Source organism: Miniopterus schreibersii (genome assembly GCF_964146895.1).
Source record: "Miniopterus schreibersii genome assembly, chromosome: 9".
Lineage (NCBI taxonomy): Eukaryota > Metazoa > Chordata > Mammalia > Chiroptera > Miniopteridae > Miniopterus > Miniopterus schreibersii.
Window position 1 is genome coordinate 2,700,186 of NC_138118.1, and position 24,587 is coordinate 2,724,772.

Sequence of the window (24,587 nt, forward strand, 5' to 3'; positions counted from 1 at the left end):
TCCCAGAACTGTCACCTGTCTGTTTTTTTTCCCTTTTGGCTGAGGGCCAGAGGTGCGTGGGGTAGACTCTGCGGGGCCGCTCTGATCAAGTCCAACGGGCAGCCAGGAGACGTAGGCTCCTCGGGAGCCAAGAAGGCTGGACGGGCGCAGCGACCTGTTCCGTTTGGTTGTCAGGGTTCCAGATGGTTCTTTGTAATAGTCAGTTGCTATTAATAGCCTTTCCTCTTTTGTCTGTATTTGCTTGAAGTCTGTCTCCTTAAAATTCTGAATTGACTTTTCCAGAAGTTATTTGAGTCTGATTTCTCCCCCCTCAGTAGGGAAAAGAAGTTGTGACAAATTGCTTGGAACCTTAAGCTGAGTGGGGCTGATGGCTTCACACAGAACATCTGTTCCATTGCTGTTCTGTCTGCCAGTGAGGTGGCGATGTTTTTACGTTCTGGGGGTTCGGAGCATTTCAGTTAACACTCGCTCTGTGTGCTCCCCCCCTCTTCCCCCCCAGGCTTCCTGTAGACGAGTGGCAGGTTTGTGCTTTGCTTTATTCTGGACATTGAGTTTGATGTAATTTATTTCACTTTCTCCCATGAGAAGAAACTCCACAGGCAGAGCATCAAATTACTTTGACAGGATATGAATTACTGTCCAATCCCAATTTCTTTGAAAAAGTTCAAGGTTTGCCCAATGCTGATTTTAGTCAGATGGTGATTTTTAGTTAAATGATGGAAGTAGGGGAGAGTCTGCACTCAAGAGATTTGTCTTTTTTGTTTCATGGAACCTTTTTAGGAGATTATTGGGGACTCTGCTTACTTGGTTGTCATTGCTCAAGCTTTAAGTGACCTAAAGTTAATTGTTTAGCTAACTAATAGTTACTTCCCTTTTCCCTTATAGCTTTCACAAAATTGATCACAGTAAATGGACAAGAATATCATCTTCAACTTGTAGACACAGCTGGACAAGTAAGTATCTCTCCTCCTTGGCTCTCCTACGGTGCGTGTGACAGTCCCCGTCCTGGCACTGATGCTCCTCAGCAGCAAGGCCAGGGAGATCCCTCGTGACTTCTGTGTCATCAAATACGACAGGCCATCTGCTTGGTATTTTCTAAGTCACGGCAGTTTTTCAAAGAATCAGCTTGGTTTTCTACTTTAGAATAGTTTTAAATACATTCATAACATTGTGAGATTCATGTTTATTACAGGAGAGGGTTTTCTATCTTCTAAACTTTTTATATCAGACTCATGTTAGTTCATCTCCCTCTGTGGTGTGTGTTCCCAACATTAAAAACAGAAGTGAGTCTTTCTAGGGGAAAGGTATAAGAGGTACGGGGCAGACAAGCTGGTCACAGATCGATGATATGATTACTAAATCAAGGGGTGTCCATGTGATTTGCTGAACAGTAGGTAGTTGCCAAAGGTTAAGTCACAAAAAACTGATGTTCACAGGTTAATGTGGGGACTGAATTGCCCAGGGAACAGATTGGAAGCAAGGGTGAGAGAAATGAAGAGAACTTGAAGGGAACAAAGAAGCCCCTTTTTGTTGCTTAATTTCCCCCTTCCCAGGGCACCCGGTCCAGCTTCCAGAAACCATCCCGTAGGCTGAGGTTATTACAGTTCACTGCAGGGCGGGAGTGGGAAGGGCCTGCAATGCAGGTCTCTAACTCCTCACCTGGCATCTTAACCACGAAGGACCGGTTGGGGGGGGGGGGGGGCAGTGTGATCTGCTCTGCTGTGCTGAGGGAGCCTTTTTCCTGGAACCTGCGGAATGGACCATCCTGTCAGGTTTGGAATAAACTCCCTCTGCTTTATGTTTTGAAGTGAACACGGAAGGAAAGCGTAGCCCCGAGTGAGGCAGGAAGAGAGCGGTCTTAGCCGTTTTGGCACAAGAGAGCCCTGAGGCTTCAGTTCCGGAAGCTTTGAATAGAATAATTCAGGCGTGTGTCACAGCTGTGACATGTGACCCTCGTTCCCCCCGCACGCTCCGCCTGCTGGAGGAATGAGAGGCTCGCAGCGTTAGAGCTCATGATTTTCTAGAGCAGAGCCATCCTTGGCCTACTGTGCAAGGTCCATCCACAGGCAGAATGGGTGTCTGGGGGTTCTTGGAAATGGGGGGAGCAAGGAAGTCACCATGAGGGGGGGTGGCCCCGGGGACACAGCTCATCCTGGAAACTAGTATAGAGGAGCCTCTGGTGGGACCTGGAGTGGGATTCTTAGGGTTTGTATCTCTTACAGTGAAGGTGACTGTGTAATTATTGCCTAAAATGACACACATTTAAGAATGAAGGACACTGGTGTTATTATTGCTGGGGCAACAGGCATAACTGAGGGTCTTGGGCAAAGAAAAGTGGCCATGCTGTTTATAGTGGAGCTGACATTATCAAGATTTCAGTTTGCCTTTATATATTTTTTTTTAATCCTCACCTGAGGATATATCTTTATTGATTTTTTTAGAGACAGAGAAACGGGGGTCGGGGGAGAGAGATGTGAGAGAGAAACATTAATTGGTTGCTTTCCATATGCCCCCCAACCAGGGATCGAACCCATGACCTAGGTATGTGCCCTGGCCAGGAATCAAACCGGAACCTTTTGGTGTACGGGACAGCACTCCACCAACTGAGCCGCCTGGCCAGGGCTGCCTTTATCTCTGCTTTGGATATTCATTAAGCTCATGGGAAGTGGGGTGAGGGCGTGAATTGATCAGTCACATCCCTGTAACGTTACTGTGAGAGCACATTTCGTAGTTGGCCAGGAGAACCAACCCTGCAGGGTTGGAGGTGGACTCTGCAGTCACAGTGCCTGGGTTCAGCCCTCGCTGTTCTTACTAACTAGTGACCTTGAGAAAGTTCTTGGCCATCACTGGGCCTCAGATTTTTCACCTGTAAGATGGTGACAATTGTGGTGCCTTCCCCGTGTCGTCGTGGGGTTTAGAGTAGATTGTGAGCTTGAAGGAGATTTGAGCCTTATTTGTGGATCTTGGATGCTACTGAGTCTAGAGCCACGGCCCCGAGTTGCAGCCCGGTTGACGTTAGCAGCCGGAGTTGAGAGATGCAGGAGTCTTGTGCTTGGAGGAGAGCTGTTCCTTGGAAACATTTGCCTGGAGAGAACGTTTCTTTATATTGACTCTCCTGACCACCAAGGAAGGTGTGTTCTCTGAGGTTCTGTTTTGCTCTAAAACATAAGTGTACACTTGGCCAGTCACACTTCTGTGACTGTCGTAATGAATAGAATATTACAAAGAATAACCCCAGAAGGATCCAAGATCTCAGGGAGTGAGTTGTAGAAGTGAGGGAGGCCGAGTGAGGTCCATTTCCAGCTCTGCTTGGCTTGCTGTTTTTGGGTTCTGTTACTGCCAGATAAGAATATTCAGAGAATTTTGCACAAAATATATCCAAATTTAGCTACTTGGAATAATTCTCACTGCATCTAACAGTTCTTAAAGGATATATTCAGTTAGGAGACCAGAAAATAAAAGGCCATTCTGGTATTTACCACTCATGATGGTGACTCGGGCGTTTCTTTCTGTGTGGTCCACCCTGGTTCTGTAAAACTGATGGGACGACACAGATTACTGCTCCAGGGGCTGTGTTTAACTTGGATTCATGTGGGGTTAAGACTGCCAGTAGTAGGGAAAGGTGAGTGGGGGGCAAATTCTTTAAAAGCAACCTAGTCAGTCCTAGCCGGTTTGGCTCAGTGGTTAGAGTGTCACCCTGCAGACTGAAGGGTCACAGGTTCATTTCCGACCAAGGACACGCACCTCGGTTGCAGGCTTGGTCCCCAGCCCCAGTCGGGGCGCGTGCAGGAGGCAACCAGTTGATGTGTCTGTCTCACATTGCTGTTTCTCTCTCTCCCCTTCCCCCCTCCCCCTTCCACTCTCTCTGAAAAGCAGTGGAAAAAATACTCTCGGGTGAGGGTTAAAAATAATAATAATGGAAATAAATCACTGAAAGCACCCTAGTCTGGTTACTAGCTTGTACATTTTAGGACGAAAATTAATTACACATAATGAATTGCTGTGTAGCAATATATGACAGCAAGTGCTGTTTACTAATAGTCTGTGCTGTAGCTGGTGTCACTGTCCCCAGGGGTGATGATGAGCGTAGTTCATAGAAATTGGTTACTTTTAGTTTGCATGAATATTTTGTTTTGGTCTAATTTCAATAAACTTGATGACAAGTGAGTCAGTGACACTCAGTTTATAATGTCAGATTCCCCTTCAAAAAAGTATTACTTAAGTTTATTTTTTTTAAATAGTAATACATGCCTATGTTACAGAAATAAAGCGGCACAAAAAGGCAAATAGTAAAAGTTAAATCTTTCCCACTCCAGCCAGCTTAGCTCCCCACCCAGCAGCAGCCCCCATTGGCAGTTTCTAGTATATGCTTCCGAGATACTTTGTACAGGAACACACAGATGTGGCTTTAAGGTTTGTTTTTACCCAAAAAGTAACATAGCTCTGTGTCTCCAGTTTGATTCCACATCAGTGCGTGTGGCCTCTTTTTTCTCCCCGGCTGCATAATGGGCGCTCTCATCTGCAGTTAGGTTGTCTCCAGTGTCTCCCACCGTCAGTGCCGCCGTAGACCCTGTGCCATTTCAGACAGATGGTGCATGCGAGCGCCTGGGTGCGGGGTGCTGGCCGCGGGGCACGGTTTACATTCCCACCAGCAGCGAGTCACCAACACAGCGTGTCTCCAGATTTTATATCCATCCATCTGCCAGGTGAGAATTAGTATCTGCCGTTCTAATCGGTGGCTTTCTTATGAAGGAGTTTGATCATGGTGTCCCGTGTTTGAGGACATCGCCCCTTTCTGTGAACGGCCCCGTCTTCATGTACTTCCCTCTTTCTATTAGATGATGGAAGAAAACCGGTTGGAAGAAAACTCTTGTGTTTGAGCTGAGCGGCAAGGTTTTATTTTCCCTTTAAATTCTCCCCCAGTTTCAGTTTTCACCTTTCAGTCTGATTCCTCCAGAACGTTTGCTGAGGTGTGAGCTAGCGCCCGGCCCAGCCGTTCGCGCAGATGGCTCGCTCTCGCTCCGCGCGTTCCCTCCTGTCCCTGCTGCCTTGAAATGCCAGCATTACCATGTACCTAATTCCCATGTCTGCTTGACGCTTTGTAGAATTCCAGTCAGCTCCATTCATGAGCCAGTACTGCACTGTTTTAATTACTGAGGCGCTCTGGTTCCCACCCACCTGCCTCCGCAGTTGATTTTCTTTGTCAGAAAGAGTGCTTTTTACCCAGAATCTTTTTACATTTATGTGTTAACTTAGGGTTAATCAGTGGATATCTTATGATTCTGCATATTCTTGGTAAAGACTGCCGCGCTGTTCCATTTAAGTCTTTTATCTCTTGGGAGTATTTTAAGACTTTCTTCAAATGAATTGTGTATTTTTGTTTCCCTCAGTTTATTACTGGGAATTTTGTCTTTTTGGTCGCTGCAACAGCTGAAGGTCTTTTTCCTCCATTATGCTTTCTTAATAGTTGTTACTTGTACCCTGCTTCTTACGTACGATTACTCTTTATTTCCACATGTTCCCTTCAGGGGAAACATAGTTTGAACTTTGGAGCGACTGTAGCTGAGCTGGTGACTAAAATCGTTTGGAATTTTGTTTTTAATCTGGGTAGAAATATCTGTCATTCCATTGACAATTTGTTTTTAAAAATCAACACTAAAATGAAGTCAGCTTAATAAAAGTTGTACTAATAACAAAAACAAAGCTCTGTGATATAGAAATGCTATTTTCTGATGAATGACCACTGTGATGTCAAAGAGTTGATAGGAAACCTAAATGTTTCTTTTTGTTTTTAAAAGACACTTTACCATAGGACAGAATTCAAGGTCATCATGAACACTAGTTATAACCATGCTATGGAACTGCAACATTAACAGAGGCGGTTACCTTATATAATAGTGACTCGCCATGATTTTTCCGTGACAGCGCTGGGCATGTGCGGGGTTGGACCGCCCTGTTTCAGCTGAGAGGAAGCGTTTGTTCCAGGCAGGGCTGTGCACTGGTGAAACTGCTCTGACATTGGACCCTCTGTTTTGATGATTCCAGATCTAAAGCAGAGTTTCGTAAAGCCTCATAGAACTGGGTGCAGTACACTGCTGCATGCTGTGTACCTTTGCTTTCATTCCTGGGCCTGGGCACTCACCCCGATTGAGTAGAGGGTCTCGGTTCTCTTCCTCCTCTTACCCTCTCTCGAGTGCTGGTGGTCACCCGCCAACGGCTGTAGACTGGTGCTCAGGCCACGACTCACGTGCAGGAAGCAGGTCAGGTGATAATATGACAGTTTTACATAGGAGAGTACAGGTGTATGGAGTAAACCAGTGCACTTGTGAATTTTCTGTGAGGTCTAAGAGATTCTAGACTTTTCATCCGTAACAGAGATCACGAACCAGCTGCTTCTCATTCCTTCCCTCCTCCCGTCCCGGCATTTACAGAGGTCATTGGCCTTTTCAGAGTCTTAGAACAGCCGGAATCATTTCTGAATTTGGCTTAAAGCACATTATCACCCCCAGATCAGCCGTAAATAAATCTGTGTGGGCTATGTTTCTAGAATAACGTTATCATCCACTTTTTGTTTGCTTTGATTTCTTTGGCCAGGAAATATGTGGAGGACTTGGGTGAAGGTCGCTTGTTTTGCCAAATGTGATCCTTTTGCTTCCACAGGATGAATATTCCATCTTCCCGCAGACGTACTCCATAGACATTAATGGTTATATCCTTGTGTATTCTGTTACATCAATCAAAAGGTAAGACAGCTCCTCTTCCTTGCGTGAGTTTATTTTCCGCCCAGAGATGCATTGATCCTCATAAAGGACTGTGCTGGGATCGGTGGTAGCTACCATTAGCCTTAATTACTAAGCTAAGTGTTCTGTGGGGCGCACAGGTGGTTAAGGGGGAAACACCCTGATAGATGCTCTAGATAGACGGCGCCTGAATGTAGGCGGAGCCTGTCCCCTCACGAAGCGGGGAGCGTACACGCCGGGCCCTCCTCCTGCGGTCCCACCGTGTTGCTGTGGCGCTCGGGCTCTTCTCGTTACGTGTCAGACCGTGTCATTTTGAACGTTCTCGGGGTCACTGAGTCAGGCACATGTGCGTGGGAACTGTTGATGGGAAAATGAAGGAATTCTGTGTGTTCCGTTTACTTTATTAAAATGGTGAACCTCTGACATTTTCTACTTTTCTCACCAAAACTTCACATAATAAACATTTAAAACATGAACGCAGGATTGACATCTGATTTCGTACTTTCTCTTACAGCTTTGAGGTGATTAAAGTTATCCACGGCAAGCTGCTGGACATGGTGGGGAAAGTACAGTGAGTAGGAGCGTTTTGTTTCTTTTTGGCTGCGCTCGTTCCAGCAGCGCCTGGGGACAGCCGCGTCCAGCACTGACAAATTCTCCCTTTTTTGTGTTAACAGGATACCCATTATGTTGGTCGGAAATAAGAAGGACCTGCACATGGAAAGGTGTGTGGCTGCCGTGTGACGGCGGGCTTCTTTACAGAGCTGAGCCTGCGTTGCATTAGTCACCAACGTTCCCGGTGCCGTTGTCCGACGGCGGGAGTGGTCAGCTGTCGTGTGTCTGAGTTTCTCTTCAGAAATGCAGCCGCACTGCTGCTTGGCAGGAGCGAACTCTCACCTGCCTTGAAAAATGTGTCCTCTAGAAAAGAGAGCAACGCTTCAGAGAATTATCTTTAGTTCCTTCTACCATTTTGTGCAAAGTAGACTCCAAAAAAGACAGGGGTGGCACATTTAGTCAGCGGGTTAGGATTAGGGCAATGCCCCATCCCCGGCGGGAGGAGACACTGGCCGATGCCAGCAGCCTGTGCACAGCATTGAACTGGGGACCTTTGGGGGTTCACCCCTGTTCTCGGGTGCATTCAGCGTGTGTTGGGTGTTGGGAAATGCAGTCCTGCTCTCTGAGCTGTGAGGGCTGCGGAGTGTGGGTCACCCCATAAGGCAGTGTGTGCTCTGTTCCCCAGCTCGGCATGAGTGGAGCATGGTCGTGATTTATGTGGGGCCCTTCTGTGTGGGCCTCTCATAGTGGACCCATGCCAGAGTAAAGTGAGCCTCGAACCATTGCCCAGCCTCCTTACCTGTGGGCTGTGAGCACTGAAGGGGCTTGTACAGTGTAAAAAAATAAAATACAGCGCTCTCTGTGTGACCCAAGGCTGATGACACTGAGCGGGGCAAGTGTCTCCATGAGAAAAACTTCATAAAATAACGGAGCCTGTCTCAGAAATCCACGCAGATGTTTTATGTCATGAAGAGCAAGGCTCTGTAAGTCGAATGCTTTTTCCCTTAGGGTGATCAGTTACGAAGAAGGGAAGGCGTTGGCCGAATCTTGGAATGCAGCGTTTTTGGAATCTTCTGCTAAAGAGAATCAAGTAGGTCTTTATAAACTCACTTTGCTCTGCGTCCCATCAGTCACAGGCCTGTGTTTCTTAGTCCACAGTTCAACACTGTCTGTGTCACTCCTATCCAGTCTCGAACCTTCCCCCGTTCCTTACGCCAGCCTCTGGGTTGCCTCAGGAAGGCAGCATCTGTGTTTTAATGCAGCCAGTGTTCTGCTTGTGCTGGGACCTGGAACGTTTGTAGGATAATTGTAAAGGAAGCACTACCTTTGTGAACATACGTTATCGTATTTGTTTTACATGAAAGGCTGGTACAGAGGTAAGTCCAGGCTTACGTGGGTGGGAAGAGGGGCCGCGTGATGACCACAGTGTAGTGGAGACTCGAGTCTGCGTAGGGGAGACAGACTGTTCTAGGTGAGAGGCTGAGGACCTGATTGGAATCCGGTTCTAAAGTCCCTCGTGTCCGAGATAGTCTCGGTTAGCTGGGGGCACCTGACTGTGTTTTGGATATAGTAGGGAAATGGTGTTAATTCTGTTAGGAGCTGTGATGGTATTGGGCTGATAGAAAAAGTATCCTGTTCCTAGAAATGCAAACCAAAGTGTTCAGGGGTCAAGTTCCATAATGTCGGCAGCTTGCTTTCAAATGAGATGGGTGGGGTGGACAGACGGACAGACAGAAAAAAGAGAACAGAGCACAAGGGCAGTAAAGACGCTGGCACTTGCTGGATCCAGACTTGGGGCTGGGTGATTATTGTACAGGCCTTTCTGTTCTCCTTTATGCTTGAAAATTTGCATAATAAAAATTCGAGGTGGAGGAGTGCAGCTGAGTGGCTGCCCCAAGCTGCCTTTGCTCCTGTTTGCTGGCTTCACTGTGTTTTTCTCTGGTGAAAACCTGAGGGTCTTACCTCCTAGTTAATGGGCATCGGCCACATGTTGACTGTTCGTGTGGGTCTGGCAGTTACTGTTCCCTGCAGGACCTCGGAGGTGCGGGTACCTTGGCCCCCACCTCCAGCACGTTAAGAGGGATTGCTGAGCAGGGAGCATTGCCCGGGTTAGCTTATGTTTCTGAGAGTGGCCTACGGTGGTTTGCGGTTTGGGTTTATTTACTGTGGAGCCTTCAGCTTCGTTTCAGTGATTCGATGAGAGAGAACGTACTTTGACAGATCACACAGGTTACTAAGGAGGGTGCTAAGACGTACCTCCAAATAGAAAGCCAGGTCCCAGGCATGTTTTCTTGGTAAGAGTTTGGTACGTGTCACTCCAAACATTTTTCTGTGCATTATTTTTAGGATGAAATAAGTAACTTGTTTGTGTAGCCCTGGGACAAGAGAGGGATTAGCAGAGTATAAAGAGGGAAAGATTGCAGAACGTAACCTCGATAGAGGAGGCTGGGCCTGGGCTGGCTTTGGCTGGGTTAGGGGTGGTCCTCAGACCAGCTGGAGAGCAGTCACCAGAGTATACGAGCCAGGCTCGGGCAGGGTTGATTTGGGGGACGGAGCATGGCCTTGAATGTTGATCCTGTTTTCCTGGTGCAATGTCAACACAGTGACCAGCTGAGCGTGAGGATTGGGGAGGCTTTAGAAAGTCTGGTGAAAGGAAAGGGCATGGAACTTTCGTGAGGGAATAACTGGACATGGGAAGTGGAGCTGGGCTGTGGGTGGCACCAGGCGTTCACTCGTTCAGGGTCCTGGAGGTGAGGTGAGAGCCGTCGCAGCGTCCCCTGGCTGCAGCGGCTATATGGGGGAGTTAAAAACATGTGACTGCGATGGTGGGCCCTGGGATCTCTGCTGGCCCAGGAGGAAAGTGAACAAGGAGTGGTTGAGGGACAGGGAACAGTGGTCAGATTGAGGAGGCAGGTCCCTGTGGGGCTGAGGACTGTCCAATTGGGCTGTTGAACGAGATGAGGGAAGGAAGGTGGGGGTTGGGGGGAGACTTGGCATCGAGTGGCTATTGGTGATGACAGGATCTAGGACTGCCTGTGAGGCGCTGGAGAGCAGGGGTGACCTTCTGTTATCACAATGAGCACATCTAAAGGACAGACTGACGATTGTAACCCTTGTTCAGCTTAAGAGAGTGCTTCTCCTGTGAAGGCCAGCAGGGCTGCCCGTGGGGGGCGCTGAGAGGCCAGGGCGCTGGGTGCTGCAGAGATGCCGCTCCAACTCCCGAAGGAAGGGGAAAGGGAGAGGGACTCGGTCTGTGTGGGGCTCGAAGGTGACATGTATCTGCTCATCGCATAAGCAGCAAAACCAAGAGTTTTAAGGGAGTGCGAGGAAAATGGGTAGGAGGAGGGGTGATGAGAGTAAGAGCCTGCCCTGCCCTAGGCCCCACTGTGCGGGGTAGCAGAAGGGAGTGTGGCCCCCAGGAAGGGGTGTTCTGAGGGAAATGAGAGCCCTCAGGTGAGGGGGTTGTGCTTATACTGAGAATCCAGAGGCTCGGTGGGAGTGGAGGGAGCAGGACTCCGTGGGCTCCCTGTGGTGACTGAAAGGAGATCAGGAGCTTGATAGGTTGGTTCTGGCTCAGGTCGGGTGGTGGTGGAGGGGGCGGGAGTGGGGAGGGAGGAAGGCCAGTCTCCGTGGCTCTGGGTTGACTTTGGCCTCTGCACCTGCACCTGCGGGGCAGGCGGCTGCTCTCTCCAGTCCCGCAGCCAGTGGTGAGCATGGTTCTCAGGCTTCCACCGTGAAGCCAACACAGTCACGGGTTCCTTTCTTTTTCAGACTGCTGTGGATGTTTTCAGGAGGATAATTTTGGAGGCAGAAAAAATTGATGGGGCCTCTTCACAAGGAAAGTCATCTTGCTCAGTGATGTGATTCCCTGCAGGACCCAAGGACACTGGGGCCCGTCTGCCTGAGGACACAGACTACCCGTCACCCTTGAAGATAAACTGCTTCGTTTCTCTTCTGTTAACCTGAACGATTTCATTTGGGTCAGAGCTTTTTCCCGCCCGCACCTTTTCAGATTATGTTGAACTCTGACTCTGCCTACCTGAGTTCACTTCCACTTTCAATTTTAAGCAATCATATTTTCAATTTATATATTGTATTTCTTAATAATATTATGACCAAGAATTTTATCGGCATTAATTTTTAAGTGTAGTCTGTTGTTTAAAATAATGTAATCATCAAAAGATGCATATTGTTACACTATTAACTAGGCTTCCATATATCAGTGTTTATTTCATTGTGTTAAATGTATACTTGTAAATAAAATAGTTGCAAACCTTAACCCCTCGCGCTCGCTACTCCGTGGCTTTTAGAGAAGGAAACCTTGTCTGCCGAGGGTGCTCCCCGGCCCTCAGGAAGGCTCGGGTTGGGCCCCAGGAGCTGGTGGAGGGTGTGGCCCCAGGCAGAGGCAAGCAGGGCCCCTGGACCACCTCCGGGGCCCACCAAGGTGGCAGTGGCAGTGGGGGGTAGAGGGCCAGAATTGGGGGGCATCTCTGCTCACTAAAGCTGAGTGGCCTTGGGGGGGGTGAGGGAGTCACTCCCAATAATGACTGTTCTCTCCACCCTCAGAGCCCCGCTTCACCTGGACTGCTTCATGCAGGCGGGGTGCGGGTTACCAGGAGAACCTCCCCATCGCCCTCCTGCTTGTCTGCTCAGCGCTTGGAGGAAAGAGATGTTGAGACACCTACTGTCCCTCTTTGTGCTTGGCTTGATGTCCATGGCAGACAGGATCTGATTTCTGTTTAAATCACTTTTATTTTTCAATTACAGGTGACGTACGTTATTACGTTTGAGGTGTGCACCATGATGACTGCCCATTACACTGCTTACTGAGCGATCATCCCGATAAATCTTGTACCCATCTGACACCGTACGTGGTCATTAGACTATTATTGGCTGTATTCCTGTGCTGTACTTGGCATCCCGTGGCAGACAGGATCTGATTTAGAACATAGACCTGCCTGTCACCATCCCCAAAGCTCCAGTAGTTTAAAAGATGGAGACTGTTGGATTAGGGTTAGAAATAAGTGTACTTACTCTTGAACACCCGTCCTGGGCTCAACAAGGAAGGCGATACTGGGTGCCCCCTGCCCTTACCACTGCCAACTGCCTGGGACTCAGCAACAATGCTCAGTTACCAGAATGTGCCGCCACCCCCCATATTGTCGTCTAAATGGAAACAGGCTTAACAATTCTTGGACGGGGCTGGGCTCCCATGAAAATGCCTGAAGAGTGCAGGCGGCCGCCTTGCTCCCTGCCCCCATCGGGACTGCCCGCAGCTTCCAGGAGCCGTGGGAGCTTGCAGAGGCCGTGGCTGCCGTGGTGACCCCAGCTGAGGCTGCCACCAGGCCGGACCAGCAGGAAACCACGGCGCCTTCCCAGGCGTTGCTCTGAAAGTTCCAGCCCCACTCTCGCTCCTTCACCTCCCCCAGGAAAGGAAATTCTACATTAAGCAAAAAAAGTTTACATTGAGCAAAGTTTCTGTGACCCATCCTAGGGTGACCAGGGGACATCTGCACCAGAGTTAGAACTGGGAAGAAGCTGAGAGTGGACGTCATGTCCCTGTTCTCAGGGGAAGGACCTGAGGCCAGAGAGATCTACCAACTCTTAGCCTGTTGTTTACACCATGTGCGAACACAACCCATGAGCCGGACACCCTGGTATCCACAGGGAACCCCGAATAAATGGAGCCTCGGATTAAGACTCAGAACATAAGCCCTGGCCAGTGTGGCTCAGTGGTTGGAGCATTGACACAGGCACTGGAGGGTCACATGTTTGATTCCTGGTCAAGGGCACGTACCTGGGTTGCAGGTTCAATCCCTGGTCCCGGTTGGGGCACATGCTGAAGGCAACCAATCTATGTGTCTCCCTCACATCGATGTTTCCTTCCCTCCCTCCCTTCCACTCTCTCTAAAGATCAGTAGAAACACTATCCTTGGGGAAAACACCAAAAAAAAAGACCCAGAACATAGCCGCTGTGGCCCCAGCTCTGCAGCTAATGTGTGTCTTGGGGCAACTCCCTTGGACTCGGGTCTGGCTTCCGTGCCTGAGATCCCTGTGCCAGGGGTGGTTGTAACAGCCACAAGCATGACAGCCTTGCCCGTCCCCAGAGCCCTGTAAACTGCAGGGTCTCTGCCGCTTCCTGGAGCTGCCGGAGTGAACCTCCCACAGTGTGTCCCCAGCTGCCGCTGGAATTCCCGCGGTGCCACCGTGTTATTCCTGGGCCACACCTCCAAGGGGCGAGATGGAGACGCAAGAATTCCTTCTCCGGCCTGGCTGCCACGGCTCAGCGTTTGAGCATCGACCTAGGAACTGAGAAGTCACAGCTTGATTCCGGGTCAGGGCACACGCCCGGGTTGCAGGCTCGGTCCCCAGTAGGGGGCGGGCAGGGGGCAGCCAGTCAGTGATGTTTCTCTAATGGATGTTTCTATTTCTCTACCCCTCTCCTTTACTGTTTCTCTAAAATTCAAGAAAAACATATTCAAGAATTACCCCTCCGAGCAAGTTTACCAAACCCGAAAAAAATATTTCATTCTGTCATGATGATCTGCCGTGATAGTAAAAAATGCAGGTCTGCCACAGTCACACACCAGATGCTCCGAAGGTCACGGCCGGGCCCCCGGAGCTCAGTCCCACACCTGCTCATCAAGCCCCGCTGCAGAGCAGGGGAGTGCGCCCAGGCCCGGGGACAGACGGCCTGTTCCCCCAGACTCCAAGCAGGGACCGCAGTCCTTCATCTGAGGACGTCACCCGACTCTGACAGTCCCTCCAGCTTCCACTCTATCACAACGTAGGAAACAGCCTTGGCTGCTGCTTTTTTTTTAATGTTTTTTAATTTTTTTTAAATATATTTTTATTGATTTCAGAGAGAGGAAGGGAGAGGGGGAGAGTCAGTCATGGATCGGCTGCCTCCTGCAGGCCCCCCCCGGGGATGGAGCCCGCAACCCGGGCCTGTGCCCCGATCGGGAATCGAACCCCGATCTGGTTCATGGGTCGATGCTTAACCACTTAGCCACGCCAGCCGGGCAGCTTCTACTTTTAAGGTGTGAAGTTTCTCAAGAACTTGCAGAGGATTCTGGAAACTTTATGGCCTCAGCAATTGAGACCTTTCACCCAGTTTTTCCTGCTGCCCAAGGAAAGGGGGGGAGCCCCCCCTTGATTTATTACCGACCAAAACAAAACAACCCGCAGGCTGGCCGCTCCACGGAGCCGCCGTGCCAGCCAAGGCTTCCCGGGTGTCACTTTATCATTACACCCCCCTCCTGACCCCACCATTACCCACTCTGACTTCCATGTGTGTCTCGGCTGTGGGTGATGTGTCCTGAACTTTACCCTAAAAGGTGTAAGCGGCCCGCCTGGCGCCCGCCGCGGGAGCGAGAGGCTGGACGGGCCCCTCTCCCCGCCCTGACGTGCGGGGTCATCACCCCACCGCGGGCATCACTCCCACGGCCACCTTTTCTGTGCCCGTAACCAGAGCCTTGTGTGAACTGGGGGAGGAGGGGGGTCATCGCTGAGTCAGCTCCTGACCCCCTGTGGTTCGGGGACCACATCTGAGAACCAGACTCTGGCACTAAACTGAGAATGAGGGGCGCTGCGGGGCCCGCGACAACTATGGGAGGGTGGCACCGCCCTGCTTGCCTGGGACTGAGCGGCCTTCCAGGTTGAACTGTGTTTTCCAAAATGCTGTGTGGAAGCCTTAGTCCCCAGTGCCTGCGAAGTCGCCTCATTTGGAAACGGGGTCTCTGCAGATGTGATTGAGTTAAGATGAGGTCATACTGGGGTCAGATGAGCCCCCATCCAGTGACCTGCCCTCTCAAGAAGAGGAAACTGGGACCCAGAGAGACTGCTGCACCCGGGGAGGCCATGTGGCGCTGGAGGCAGAGATTGGAGTGACCCACTACGCGCCCAGGAACACCAAGGACTGACAGCAACCCCAGAAGCCAGGAGAGGCACAGGGCAGATCCTCCCTGCGAGCCCCCAAAGGAGCCAGCGGAGCCTGGCAGCACCTGGGCTTCGGACTCGGGCCTCCCCGAAACGTGGATGGTGGTGACAGGAAGCACATGCAAGGAGGTCCTGCAGTGTGGGACTTCCACTCTTAAAACCGGGACAGTGCCTGACAAGCCGGAAGGCGCTGGTCATCCTAAGTGACCCGCGGCCAGCACTCTCGCGTTTACGGGAGAGGAGCCCAGCGCTCAGAGAAGCTGTGACCCGCTGTCTCAGGACCACGGGCTGGGCGGCTTACAGCGAGAGGAAGTTACTTCTCACAGTCCGAGGCTGGAAGTCCAAGGTCAAGGCGGCGGCAGATTCAGTGTCTGGTGAGGTCCTGCTTCCTGCGTCATAGACACGGTCCTCACATCGCGGAGAGGCCGAGGGAAATCTCGGGGGGTCCTTTATAAGGGCACTAATTTCGTTCATCAGGGCTCCATCCTGATGACCTAAGCCACCCCCAAAGGTCCCACCACCTCGTGATACTACATTGGAGGAGGGGATTTCAACAATACGAACTTGGGGCGCACAAACATTCAGTCTATGGCAACTGCCAAGGGCCACCTAGCGAGTTGTGGGGTTTTTTTAAATATATCTTTATTGATTTCAGAGAGAGGAAAAGAGAGAAACATCAATGATGAGAGAGTTATTGATCGGCTGCCTCCTGCACGCCCCCGACTGGGGGTTGAGCCCACAGCCCAGGCATGTGCCCTGACCGGGAATCGAACCCCGATCGCCTGGATCCCAGGTTGACGCTCAACCGCTGAGCCAGGCCCGGCCGGGCTGGCGGGTTTATGTGAGACCAAGAGTAAGATCCACTTTCTACGAGCTGACCATGACCCCCCAGGTGATTTGCACACATGTGAATGCAGACACGTGTGCACACTTGTATGCACGTGGGAGCGGCCCTCCAACCCGGAGGGGGCCACTTAGTGCAGAGTCAGGCTCAGCCTGTCTGGGCCACACAGATCCTAGAATTTGCATTTCTGACAAGTGCAAGCTGATGCCAGTGCTGCTGGATGGGGGGCACTCCGCCTCGATTATGTGACCCCCTCCAAAGATGCAGCCCCTGGAATAAATAAGAAGAGATCTTGGGCTGACTGCTGGGGAGGACGGGGCCATGTTCTCACCCTTGCCCTGCCACGGGGTCCACAGTCGCAATTCTGGGTTCACCTTTGTTTTCCATCGACAAAATAAAAGAGCATTTGAACTAAATTGGTTGTTCCCAATTATGCATGTTTCTCAAGCTGGATTAAGGTGCTCCAATGCAAAAATTTTAATTTCCCAATTTTTACACCCTCCCCCTCAATTTTTTTTTTCCAATTTTAGGGTTCTTTCCCCCCACCATTTTTCTTAAAGGTGTAGCACTTGCAGCCCCGTCAGTGCGATTTAACCCTGAGTTGTACGCCCTTTTTATGTTCAACGTCACCTTGTTGAAGTAACACTGCCTGAGGGAGTTTAGAGCCGCGGGGACCTTATGCTCAGACCCACCAGGTTTGCTCTGTCGCCCCCTAGAGTCCGAGAAAGGCACTAATATCTGTTCCAATTTTCTTTTTCCACTGTTTTTTTTTTAACTCTCACCCAAGAATATTTTTTTTCATTGCATGTGGGCTCCCGAGGTGCTTGCAGGAAGGCCCCTGGGGTCACTCCTGCTGAACAGGGCTCTCTCTCCTTTGATCTCAGAGCTGGCCCCAGCCCCAGGCAAACAACGGAGCCACTGTTTTGTGTGTACACATCTCATCTCCCCACAGTTTGGGGCTGTACATCTTGCGGCCTCAATGTTGACTGTTCACTCCACAAACAATCTTTGAGCCTCGGTTATGTGCCAAGAACTGCCGTGCCCTGAGAAAGTCTCACTCTGGAGTGGGGGGTGTGTTCCCCTGAACCCGTCGTGGTCATCAACCAGGGTGGTCTGGGTGCAGAGTGCTGTGGCCCACCAGGAGGGTGTCCTGGTCAGAGGCCGGTGACACCAAAACTGGTCAGGGGTGAGCACTGACCCCTGGGGAGGAGGGGAGAGGGACAGGAATGGCTTTCTGCAGGATCAGACCTGGCAGGTGAGGGCAACCTGGCAAGAGATGTGGGGGTCGTCTAGTTGTCAGGAGCTGTAGGAGCGAAAAATTAAAGGTGGGGCTGGGAGCTAAGATTAGAGCAGCGGGCAGGGGCGACCAAGGGCAGTTTTCTTTGCCCTCAGGGTAAACAGGTGAGAAAGGGGGGAGGTCTGGGCCGGCTTTGTGGAGGGGGAGGGGGAGCCCTCTGGGAAAAGGGAGGGCTAGGGACCCCCCACCCCAGGGCAGAGGGGCCGAGTGGCCCTGAGTGTGAGGTCCTGACGCAGCAGGGTCAGCAGCAGCAGGCTGGGCTCAGAGAGAGAGAGGAGGCCTTGGGGGGGGGGGGCTCCCCAGCGCAGTGACCTCCGTGAGCACCGGACTGACTCCAGGCCTGGGCTCGGAGTGGAGAGTTGGACCCCAGGCTGGGTGGCCCCCCTCCAGCTCACGCCAGAAAGCTCTAATGCGCTGGCCACGCAAACCTTCTGCTGGGGAGCGCTGACCCTGCAGGGCGCCGCCTGCTGCATCTGGAGGGCCGGGGGCAGGGGCAGGAATGGGCCAGCCACCAAGGCACAGTGCTGGGGAAGGTGAGTGCAACCCGAATAACTGAGGGGCGCAGAGGGGAGGCCTGGATTCCCCCCTCCGTCCCCACTGCTCTTTGTACTCAGACGTTGGGGGCAGAGGTGAAGGGTGGAGGCAAAATGTTGTTTGAGGCACTCTCTGCGTCTGACAAACCCCAGCAAAGTTGGCTAAATTTCTTAACAAAAGGGGCTACCTGGCCCTGGCTGGGGGCCTGTCTGGGGTGGGAGGTGGGAGGGTCTCCGCCCCCAGCCCCTCCTGCGCTGGCTCTGGGGCCCCATCCCCACCCCACAAGTCAAGAGCTGGGAGGGTGGTCAGGCCTGAGAGGGGCCTTGGTTGGGGTGGGGGAGACGACTAGTCCTGCAGCCCTGGGCCCTGCTTCCCTGCCTGAGGCTGGGCTGTGTAGCTGCTCCTACTTGGTTATCTGCAAAATGTTGAGATTCGAGGGACCTCTGAGGCCTGTGGGTGACCAGTTCTCCCTGACTATCTATGGGAAGCCCTTGACCAGACCTGTCTTGTGCAGGAAGGTGGCAAATTTGGATCCCTGCCCCCTCTCTAGCTCCCCATCCTAGCTAAACTGACGCAGCCTTTGGTGGCCAGGGGCTACATTCGAGGTTGCCGCATCAGTCTGCATGGGCTAGGCTGTGCTTCAGTGACAAACAGCCCCAAGAGCCCACACCCACCATGGCCTGCATGCCCTGTGTCCCTAGGGAGAGCTGGGAAACGGGGCCCTGGCTCTCAAAGCTTCCACGCCCACCTCATCCCTTTGGTGGAAGCGTATGGCCTCACCTAACTCCAGGGGTGCAGAAGGACAGTGCTACCATGGGTGATGGGTAACGGCACCATGTCTGCAACGGTTATGGGGCCCCAAGTAACATCACGTGTCCATTGCCAGGGCCCTTCTAGGAGCACAGTCTTCGAAACCCAAGGAGTTATTAAATGGTTGGAATTTTCAGTTCTGCGCAGAAAGTGAGTTTGGGGGTTGAGAGGGTTCATGTTTAGTTTGAGGACAAGAAGAACTCGTCACGGCTACATTGCCATAGGACACCGTGTCTGCACTGCCTGCTCGGCTGGCGAGGCTCCGACACACGCCTGTCATCCAAAGGAGTGGCCTGGTGAGCACAGGGACAGTTACACTGAAAAGCCCTTTCGAGCCATTAATCCCGAGTCAGGCTCTACCTTGGCGCCTGGGGTTCAGTCTCTCCAGGGAAGGTGCCCCCAGAACCTGACTTTCTGAATACCGAATGCTGGGTTATGATGGTGGGTTATGATGGTGGGTTATGGGGGAAGTGTCCGCTTTTGAAAACATTTCCTTGGATGCGATGTTTTAATAATAAACAAAAATTGAGTTTAAGAAATGCAGTGGGAGTTTGGGAAGAGTCCATTTTCAACCAGGCCCCTGGGCAAAGGGAAATCCCTACCCCGGGTACCTTCTGGAATTTGCTCAACATGAGCTCCTGGACCAGGAGGCAGGGGCGCTGGGTCTGACCAGACCATCCATCCATGCATCCTTCACCCAGCCAGCAAACGGAGCTGAGCACCTACTGTGAGCAGCAGGTCTGGGCTTGAGCGGCCCGGGAGCCAGGGTTCAGTCGAGGGTGCTGGGTTCCAGGTGACTGCTCCCCACACTGAACGGTAGAGAAGCTGGTGACCCACGCTCTTCCCCCCCCCCCCCCAGCCTTTCTAGATCACTCTCTACAAGGGCCAGCACTTCACAGGGTGGACACTGGAGGTCCTTGGGGCCTGCGACAACTTCCAGGACCGAGGCTTCATGAACCGGGGAAACTCCATCCGCTTGGAGAGCCGAGCCTGGGTCTGCTTCGCCCACCCCGACTTCCAGGGCCAGCAGTTTGTCCTGGAGCGCGGGGACTACCCGGATTTCCTCCGCTGGAGTGGCCACACGACCACCTGGGCTCCTGCCGGCCGGTGGGGATGGTGAGTGGGCCACTCCACCCGGGGCGTGGCCCGACCTGGGGCAGTAATGAGGGCGCATGGCCCTGTCAGCTTTAAGAGCTGAGGAGGCCGTGGGCTCTTCAAGGCAGAGAGATGTCCCACACAGACCCAGCCTCTCCCGTGTGCGTGAGATGCGTGGGGACCCAGTGGGACAGCCCCTGGACCTTTTTATACCTGTATTTTCAAGCGTGTTTCAGGAAAACGCTTCCAATTTCTGACCCCAAAATCTTGCTTGAATTTTCCACTTAAATTGCTGCTGGAAATACTAGAAATTTGGCTTTGCCACCAGATGGGGGAGCTCTGAGCTATAAAGTGAGGCTGCGGTGGGCCTGGTGTGTCCATCAGGCAAATCCCGTTGTGAACAGCATTTTCCAGGACCCTTGGGTGCTGGGTGGTGGGAAAGAGGGTGGGGGTGCTCCATCCCTGGCCAGTAAGCGGGAACTTGGGGGCAGGAGCCTACAGGTGGCTGCGGTCGCACAGTGTGGCCCGGTGTGTGCAGGGAGCAAATGAGGATCGTCACTCCCCATGACGAAGGACTGCGTGTGTCTAGTTGTCCCCACCGTGGGATTTGTGGACTGGGTGCTCCTTTTCTTTAGGATTCTCCCAAATCCCAGTTCTCAAACGTCCTGCTGGGAGTTTCCCGGTCGCCCTGTGGGAAATGGCTGATTCCTGAGACCAGAGTGAGCAGCCTGCGGGGCCGGGGGTGCTGGTGGACATCTGAGGAACCCAGGGAAGGGGCCTCCTGTGTGGAGTTCCCCCCTCTTTTTAAAAATATGTTTTTATTGATTATAGAGAGAGAGGAAGGAAGAGGGAGAGATAGAAACATCCATCGGCTGCCTCCTGCACGCCCCCTACTGGGTGGGGATGGAACCCGCAACCCAGGCCTGTGCCCCGACTGGGAAGTGAACGGGTCACCTCTTAGTTCCTGGACCCACGCTCAGCCACTGAGCCACACCAGCCGGGCTCCCTCTCTTTTCTACACAGTTGCAAAACCAGCTGGGCTCTGGCAGCTGACCCTGTAAGGAGGCTTTTCAGTATTAGCACCAGGCCATGGGCGTGGGGGAGAAGGAGTTCACACGGTTGGCCCTGGAGCTCCGGTGATGCTATTTGTATGCGAAACATCTTAGGTATCTTTCCAACGATCTTCTCCTGAGAGCTGTCCTGGGGCAGCTGTGCCGCAGACCCAGCCCTGCCAATCAGGAGCTGGCCCGCCTCTGTCTCTCAGAAACGGGGGTACCCTTAGAAGGGACCCGGCAGGCATCTCGGCAGAGTGTGTTTGCTTCACACTCCTGACTTCATGTTTTAACCAAAGGTTCTACGGTGGCGCCTCGGTTTTCGAATGTGATCCGTTCCGGGAGACGGTTCGAGCTCTGAAACGCTGGAAAACCCAGGGATCCGCAGCCCACAGCTGGGCCTCAGGGCCTGGCCCTCAGCGGGAGCCACGGGGCATGTTCGACTCCTGAGGCGAGTTCCAGAACCGAAGCGTTTCCTTCCTGGGTTTACAGCCTTCGTAACCCAAAATGTTCCTCCACGGAGACATTGGAAAACCGAGGTACCACTGTATTATAGTTTGTAAAATGTTATCGTTTGAAGGCTTGCTAGAGGCCTATGGCCCAGGGCGGGGGTGAGGGACAGAGGAATGTGTCCGTGTGGCTGGGGCAGGAGTCCCCCAGCCTGAGCACCAGGAGGAACCAGTGCCCCTGGCCATGGTCACAGTCCCCTAGGGGGTCTGGCCCCTCTCCACCTCTGGCTGTAGGCAGAGGAGACAGGACTGGTTCAGGGGCTCTGTGGCTTTTTAAAGGAACAGACCCCTTTCCTCCAACCAAATCTCATGCGCAAGAACAAGAGAAGTGCTGGGTTGCCTGGTCAGTGTGGCTCAGTGGTTGAGCGTCAGCCTATGAACCAGGAGGTCAGGGTTCGATTCCCGGTCAGGGCACAGCCCGGGTTGCAGCTCGAGCCCCAGCAGGGGGCGCTCAGGAGGCAGCTGATCAGTGACTCTCACTGATGTTTCTCTCTCTCTCCCCTTCCTCTCCCTGAAATCAATAAAGATATTTTTTTTAAAAAAAAGCGACCACTGGATCTGGGTTCTGACTGGACCTTGGACACGCTGCTCTGTGCCTCAGTTTCCCCAGCTGTACAGTGGAGATAACAGCAGCACTCCCTCCTTGGGGATTAAATGAGAACTGTGGCTAAAGGCAGCCCTCCCACTGGCCAGGGAGCTCCTCCGGCGGTAGCCAGGGGAGGAGCCAGGCTCCCGGCCCTGCGGAGCATTCCAGAGGTTTCCCTGAACTTGTCCTCCAGCGCCCAGGGCTGAGCAGAGCGGCACCTCATTAAGCCCTGATTTAATGCTCCACCGATAGGTTTGTGCTCCCATGACCTCCCTGTCACCCCAGCCCCCGGCTCCCTAATCTGTCAGCAAATCTGCTTTTGTCTGAAAGAAGGCAAACAAGATTCCCACCAGAATGCTTGTGGGCAGCCTGTAATTTGTCTGAAGTCTGTCCAGGGGGTCGGAGACCCAGGGCCAGGCCCTCCGAGGAGTCACATGCTCCACATATTTGTCTACGCTCTGTGGTTTGGGAAGCTGGGCTCTCACAGAGCCGGGTCCTCAGCCCCCGGTTCCCCTGCCCGCTGGGCATCTGCTGACCAAGGCCCCCGTGTGTGATTTTATCAGGCCCAGCCTGACCACAGGAAAAACATCCCCCTGGTACCCCCAGAGGTTCCCCGGGCAGCAGAGGGCTGGCCCAGAAATGTTCTGCTCCCCTCCCCCACTCCAGGTGAGCCCAGCTGGCCCCCTGCTCCCCGGGGGGCTCCCCACATTTTCTTCTGGAGGCCTCCTGTCTCCACTTTCACTCCACCAGGTGAAAGCTCTTGGAAGTCCGACATATCTTTGTTCCCCTGAAGGAACCACATGGATTTTCAGTGAAAACCTGATGAATGAGAGAGTTTTAAAAATTTTGCTCTAGAGTTTCACTTTGGAAAGATGAGAAACTTCTGGGAGTGACAGTTGGACAACAGTGTGAATGGCCCAGATGGCAAATCTATGTTCTGCGTGCCTGGCCGGTGTGGCTCAGTGGTTGAGCGGCAACCCATGAACCAGGAGGTCACCGGTTCAATTCCCAGTCGGGTTGTGGGCTCCATCCCCAGTAGGGGGCGTGCAGGAGGCAGCTGATAGATTACCTGCGCCTCCCCTTACCTGAAGAACCTGTCACCTTTTTACTGACCTCATTTGGTTCCCCCATCGAATGCCATGAGGTGACAACTGAGGAAATTGCAAGTGCACAGGGTGACATCCTTCTGCAGGGTGGCTCAGGGAGCTGGGGTAAGGACCTGGCTGAACCCCAGTTTCCTGAGCCCCACACCCTGCTCAGCCACACAGATGTCTGGGGGCAGCCTGGTGACACGGGAAGGAGTGACCACATCGCAGGTGTGAGGCCTGGACCTGTAAGACCAGCATCTTTGTAAACAGGCTGTGGCCTCCCTGCTGCCATAGAGAAGCCCCAGTTAGGAATCAGTGATTGAAAACACCCCGCAGAGTCCAGCTAACACGGCTTCTTGGTGTGAGCTCTGCCTGGGAGGGGCCAGGCCGCCGGCTGTGTGTCCCTGGAGGGGTTTCTCTGGAACTGAGACCAGCCCCTGACTCAGCATGTGGGGGTGCAGGCTGAGCGGTCAGAGGTGACACCCCTGCTCCTGGTCCTTAGGTGCCCAGGACCCCCAGGACTGAACACCCTTGGGGGGAGCAGGAGTGGGGAGCCATCGACCATTCGGGAGGGTCCATATTCAACCGGAGAGGGATCGGCGATTGCGTAGGACTGCTCAGGTCGGTGGATCAGAGTTAGGACAGTGAGCGGGAAGGCCGAACAACACCCTCTGCACGCACACTGCCTGGCCCCCAGCACCCGCAGTTGGGGCTGAGATGGTTGTCTCCTGGGTCCCTCTCCCACAGAAGATAGGGGAGGCTGCCCCTGGGTTTCAGACACTGGGAGCAGGGAAGGTGCGTTCATTTCACAACTGGGCCCAGGCTACCCTGGCCCCCGGGAGTCCTGAACCATAACGGGAATGGGCCGCCACCGGCGATGTGGCACTGCTGCGGGGGAATCCTTTCCTGAGGAGTCTCCAGAGATGGCAGCAGCCCTCCACGCAGAGAGGGGGCGCTCAAGTGCCACTTTATGCCTCATGGAGGGGCTGGATGCCAAGGCCAGGGAGGGTATCCTTCTTACTCAAAAAACAAGGTAGAGCCCTGGCCTGTGTGGCTCAGTTGGTTGAGCGGCATCCCAGGCACCGTAAAGGTCACCTGTTCAATCCCTGGTCAGGGCCCATACACAGGAGGCAACTGATTGATGTTTCTCTCTCTCCCCCCGCCCTTCCTCTCTCTGGAAAAAGAAAAACAGAAAAAGAACAGGATAGAGAAGGTATGTGAAGAAATCTTTGAAAAAGGTAAAAGAAAAAACAGTGAAGCCGGGGTAAGGTTAGTATCCCCAATATTATACGCAGCACCAAGGCCTGGATCTTTGCTAGCATGGGACCCCTAGCAGGGAAACAGAGTCGGTTCCATGATGCAGAGCCCACAAGATAAAAAGAAACCAGTTTCCCAAGAGGAGCACTGCAATTCCTGGGACTCGGGCCAGAGAACTTCTTTGCGCCCTCAGGACCCCTGCTGAATTTCACGAGCTGCGTCCTCAACGGATCCCTCCCGCGGAGAAAGTCACGGGCTTCCTGGGAATTTTGTTAATAACATCCC

General features: G+C 52.7%; 2 protein-coding genes across 2 annotated transcripts in view; both read left to right on the forward strand.

Moving 5' to 3' along the window:
• The window catches only part of RHEB (Ras homolog, mTORC1 binding), a 33,649-nt gene extending 22,078 nt beyond the window's left edge, over window positions 1-11,571 (forward strand). Inside the window, exons 3-8 of the mRNA XM_081147790.1 lie at window positions 886-953; window positions 6,661-6,743; window positions 7,255-7,311; window positions 7,415-7,462; window positions 8,301-8,382; window positions 11,064-11,571. Of these exons, the coding sequence (XP_081003916.1) occupies window positions 886-953; window positions 6,661-6,743; window positions 7,255-7,311; window positions 7,415-7,462; window positions 8,301-8,382; window positions 11,064-11,156 (431 nt within the window). The 3' untranslated portion in view covers window positions 11,157-11,571. The remainder of the gene's footprint in view (window positions 1-885; window positions 954-6,660; window positions 6,744-7,254; window positions 7,312-7,414; window positions 7,463-8,300; window positions 8,383-11,063) is intronic.
• A 7,169-nt stretch (window positions 11,572-18,740) lies between these two features.
• On the forward strand, window positions 18,741-19,906 carry CRYGN (crystallin gamma N; the record flags this gene model as incomplete). Its single annotated transcript, XM_081147704.1, is given in 3 exon segments — window positions 18,741-18,767; window positions 19,584-19,794; window positions 19,797-19,906. Coding segments are annotated over 3 exon segments (348 nt in total).
• Between the last annotated feature and the right edge of the window lie 4,681 nt (window positions 19,907-24,587).